Source organism: Myotis brandtii, unplaced genomic scaffold (assembly GCF_000412655.1).
Source record: "Myotis brandtii unplaced genomic scaffold, ASM41265v1 scaffold1496, whole genome shotgun sequence".
Lineage (NCBI taxonomy): Eukaryota > Metazoa > Chordata > Mammalia > Chiroptera > Vespertilionidae > Myotis > Myotis brandtii.
The window spans coordinates 339,805-344,924 of NW_005355398.1; the positions used below are offsets into that span (position 1 = coordinate 339,805).

Here is a 5,120-nt window from a genome sequence, read left to right on the forward strand (position 1 = left end):
CCCTCCCTCCCTCCCTCCCGGGTGCCCCCCACCCTCAGCCAACTTCCCCTGGGGCTAGCGGGCGGGCGCTGCTCACTCGGAGCCTCAGTTTCTCCACCCGTGACATGGGCTGCAGGACAGCAGCCACCTTCAGGGTTTAGTGATGAATAGAGGGGAGTTGGGCGTCTGGCGCAGTTCCGAGCGCTCGGTGAGCAGGGACTGGGGCGCCGGGTTTGAAGCCCAGCACTTCCACTTCCTAAGGTTATTTAGATGCTTTACTCAGCATCTGCTGTGCCAGGCACGGTGCCCACCTGGATGGCAGCGGAGAACAAAACAAAATCCCTTAGGGGAGCTGACGCGGAATAAACAAGAAAAATGAATAGTCTGGAGGCGACAGGCGCAGGAGGAAGACCAGGATGTGTAGGGAGCAGTGGTGATGTTTGGGGGCGGGGTCAGGGAAGGCCGTGTGAGATGATGTTTTAGCAGGAATCCTAGGAGGTGGGGTGAGCCCGGGCTATGGAGAGGATTAAATAGATCGATGTGGAGAGAACACTGGACAAATAGTACCATTTTTGTCGAATCCAAGACACCATCAAATATAAGACTCTTAGCCCTGAGCCACAGTTGGTTGGATTTGGGCCTGGAGAGAGGAGTCCGTGTTCTAGGGGCTGGGGCTCTGAGTCGGTGACTCCGGTTCAAATCCAGGCTTCGGATCTGTGTGCCTGCGGACAAGTCCCTGGACCTCTCAGATGGTGGGAGGGGCCGTGAGGATGCGCTGAGCAGGGGCTCCCAGGTTGTCCTGCTCAGGGAACCACACTGGGGAGGGTGAGTGGAGAGGGGGCGGGAAGGCTCATAAGAAAGCCAGACCCTCAGCTCTCCGAACAGGAAATCAGCAGGCACATCTCAGACAGACAAACCAAGAAAGCAGCATAAGCGAATTACTGAAACTATGAAGGCCAGTGCCTGAGAAAATAGTGAAGAGTGGAAAGTCCCTGCCTCAGAGGGGTGGAGAGGCTTAGAGGGGGGCGTGTGCATATGTGTGTGTGTGTGTGTGTGTGTGTGTGTGTGTGTGTGTGTTTTTAAATGTTCACAACCATATACGTGTAATAATACTTTGGTTAAAAATTAACTTAATGTCACTTTGTTAAACCCTTAAATGCCAGCCCTTTGAGGAGCATTTTTAATCTGTGTTGGCAGGTTCCTCCAACACAGTTACCTTAAGGTGTGTTTAATCTTTCTGGATGTTGTGTTCCACATGTGTTTATTCTGAGTAGGTGCTGGCGATACATGGTGGCTGTCAGATGCAATCTCTGGTTCGAGGAAGAAGTAATTCAATGTGATAGGGGCTGTCATGGGGCACAGTCACGCCCCAGGAGGGAGAAGAGAGTGTCCCTCTGTGTGGCATTCCCCAGGAGGTCCGGACGTGTCCCAGGGAGGACAGGCAGGCAGAGGCCCAGGACTGTGAAAAATGTGGCATTTGCAGAATGAGGCATCTTTGCAGCCAGAGCAGAGAGGAGAACACGCGGTGGGGTGGAAAGTCGGGAGAAAAGAGGCGGCAGGAATAGTGAAGATGCTCAAGGGGCCCTGGACCTTGTCCTGGAGACACTGGGGAGCCGTGGGAGGGCTCTGAGCAGGGGAGTGACTTCACGTTTGGCCTCGGGTGCAGCCACTCTGAAGGGAGAGGGAAGTAAGGATCGGCAGATTGGCCACAGGAGAGACCAAGCCAGGGCACATGGGGGAGGCTGTCCAGGGTCCCTGGCCCTCGAGGGACAGAGGACCTGCACCAGGGAGGCAGGGGGAGCTGTCAGGCCTGGATGGCCAATTGGATGCAGAAAGTGAGTCAGTCCCAGGCTTCTTGCTCGGGCAACAGGAGGGACTGTGACGTTATAAATTAAGATTAGGTGTGCAAGAAGAACCTTAAGTAATTAATTAATTAACTTTGTGTGAATTCAAATGTGTTCCAGTGAAATGGCAGTATTTACACGAGGTCCAGGTGGAACTGTCTAGAGCAGTGGTTCTCAACCTTGGCTGCACATTAGAATCACCTGGGAATCTTTTTAGAATCCTGATTTCTGGGCCTCATCCTCCGGAAATTCTGTTTCTTTGTTACTAATGTTGTGGCCCCACCCCATAACAAAGAAACAGAATTTCCGGAGGACGAGGCCCAGAAATCAGGATTTTGAAAAGATTCCCAGGTGATTCTAATGCGCAGCCAAGGTTGAGAACCGCTGGTCTGGTGGGTGTTCGGAAATAGGATGAATGGGTTGGGGAGCTGCAGACAGGGAAGTGGACCGTTCACCATTGATCAGGAGGTAGTTGAGGCCACAGGCCCGTGAACCACAGCCTGCTCCTCAGGCTCGCCCAGGACAGACCCCAGGAAGCCCGAGCTGAGGGGCCTCCGCCTTCTCCCCCACCCGCAGAGATCCTCAAGGCTGAGAAGGATGTGGCCCAGAGCCTTCTTGATGCGAAGGAGCAGGCGTGCCAGGGGGGTGCTGAATTGCAGCAGATTGAAGCCAAACTTCAGAAGGCCAGCGAGGAGGACACCCACCTGAAGGCCAGCCTCCTATATCCTTTCCTCAGCCTCTCCTGGGAGGTGTGAAGTCATTCACACTAGAAACCGAGCTTGGAGCCAGGGCCCTGGGCCCCATGGGGCTGGTTTTAGCATGTAGGCAGCCCTCCCTCCAAAGTCGGATCCTTAACTGCCTGCTCTACTCAGCTCACCAGGGAGCTGGAGGACCTCAAGGAGGTGGAGGCCGATCTCGAAAAACAGGAGAAGGAGGTTGACGACGACCCCACGGTCACCATCCCTGCCGCCATGTAGGTCCCACACATGCCAGTGTGAGTGCGTGCCTGAGTCTGTGTGTTCAGTCCACAGCTTTTTTCGGGTGTTGCTGCTGGGGTAACTTTCTTTTCTCGCTCTCTCTCTTTTTTTTTTGTATTCTTATACAGGTATGTGGCTCAGCTTTATCACCGAATTAGTAAAATCGAGTGGGATTATGAGTGTGAACCGGGGATGATCAAAGGCAGTATCCTTTGTGGAGAAAAGGAGCCCTGTGCACTGCTGGTGGGGATGTAAAGTGCTGCGGCCGCTGTGGAAGACAGGGTGGTGGTCCTGTACACTTCCGAGTGTAAATACGAAAGAACTGGAAGCAGGGACTGGGGCAGATACATCATTGTTCATAGTAGCATTGGTCACAGAAGGTGGACGCAACCCATGTGTTCATTGCTATGCAGTGGGGCCTTGACGTAGGAGTTTAATTCGTTCCGAGACCGAGCTCGTTAAGGAGCTCGTTAACTCAAATTACTCTATCAACTCAATGCAAAAAATCGGCAGAGAGACAGCTGGTATCTCAAAAAACTCGTTAGTCGGGACACTCGTAAGTCAAGGCCCCACTGTATACAGTAACTGGATGAACAATGGAGTGTACACATACAGTGGAATAGTATTCAGCCTTAAAGGGAAGGAAATTCTGACGCGTACAACATGCTTGAACCTGGGGGACATGCTGAGTGAAATAAGCCAGGAACAAAAAGATAAATACTGTAAGATTGCACTTACATGAGATCCGAGGTTCGATTCCTGTCAAGGGCATGTACCTCGGTTGCAGGCTCCTCCCCCGCCTCAGGAATCAAAGTCATAGAGACAGGAAGTGGATGGTAGGTTTCGGGCTGGGGACTTAGTGTTTAATGGGGGCAGTGTTTCTGTTTTACAGTGAAAAGGTTCTGGAGATGGATGGTGGTGATGGTTGCACAACAGTATGTATGTGTTGATGGCACTGACCTGCACACTTAAAAATGGTTAAGATGGTGCCCTCGCCTCAGTGGATAGAGCGTTGGCCTGCGGACCAAAGGGTCCCGGGTTCGATTCCGGTCAAGGGCATGTACCTCGGTTGCAGGCTCCTCCCTGGCCTGGGCCCTGGTGGGGGCACATGCAGGAGGCAACCAATCGATGTGTTTCTCTCACATCGATATTTCTGTCTTTCCCTCTCTAAAAATCAATGGAAAAATATCCTCAGATGAGGATTTAAAAAAAAAATGGTTAAGATAGTAAATTTCATGTTATATCTATTTTACCACAATTTAAAAAACAATATGGTGCATTATTAGAGCTTAAATTTTTCTTCACGAAAATCTGTTTGTCTCTAAACATCTTACTAACACATTTTCGAAGGCGTTATCCTTTGGCTGGGGGATCGTGGAGAGGGCTGTGCTTCGGGTTTCCTTACATCCTGCCCTCAGTCCATCGTGGCCCCAGCGTGGCCCAGCCCATCCACCTGGACAGCACCCAGCTCTCCAAGAAATTCATCAGCGACTATCTTTGGAGTTTGGTGGACACGGAATGGTAGCTGGGAACGGCTCGGACTGTCCTGCACATAATGGGAATCATTTGTGGTGTGTGGTTAGTGCCTTGGTGGTGAGATCAGCTTAAAATTAAATGTTTAGCCCTGGCCGGTTGGGCTCAGTGGATAGAACGTCAGCCTGCGGACTGAAGGGTCCCAGGTTTGGTTCCAGCCAAGGGCACATGCCTGGGTTTCGGGCGCGATCCCCAGTAGGGGATGTACAGGAGACAGCTGATCAGTGATTCTCATCATTGATGTTTCTATCTCTCTCCCTCTCTAAAATCAATAAAAATATATTTTTAAAAAGTGTTTAAACATAAATGGGATTTTTACTGAATTCTCCCCCCCACCCCCATCCCCAACTTTTTGCCTCAGATGCTGGACTGCCTTGGGCCAGGTAACCATAGAGAGCTGACTTACCTGTGCCAGGCCTGTGACTTCACATCTATGACAACACTGTACAAATGACACCAGAGTGTATGATGACAAATTCCGGGTCTTTATCATTTATTATGCAAGTTTGGCCCTTTTTTATTCATTCAGAGCGTATCTGAGTGCCACTGTGCTAGGCACCCAAGACACAGATGAAAGTGAAAAGGATCCCTTTGCCCCATGGAGGAGTCACAGGTGAGCGGATGCCACCCTGGAGCTTTGCCTGGTCAAAACTCAGCCTCTTTTGCAGCTAAATTGAGCCATGTAAGTGGAAGTGTTGTATGAGACTTCTAGAAGGATCCTTAAAAGGCAAGGGAGTATACCCTTTCCTTCCCCTGCCCTTTATTTTCTGGAATTATTTGGGTGTGA

General features: G+C 51.1%; 1 protein-coding gene across 1 annotated transcript in view; it reads left to right on the forward strand.

Moving 5' to 3' along the window:
- The window catches only part of SPC24 (SPC24, NDC80 kinetochore complex component), a 4,649-nt gene extending 188 nt beyond the window's left edge, over window positions 1-4,461 (forward strand). The window contains exons 2-5 of the mRNA XM_005861387.2: window positions 2,345-2,544; window positions 2,692-2,796; window positions 2,929-3,005; window positions 4,219-4,461. Coding sequence (XP_005861449.1) covers window positions 2,345-2,544; window positions 2,692-2,796; window positions 2,929-3,005; window positions 4,219-4,325 — 489 coding nt within the window. The 3' untranslated portion in view covers window positions 4,326-4,461. The remainder of the gene's footprint in view (window positions 1-2,344; window positions 2,545-2,691; window positions 2,797-2,928; window positions 3,006-4,218) is intronic.
- The last annotated feature ends 659 nt before the right edge of the window (window positions 4,462-5,120 follow it).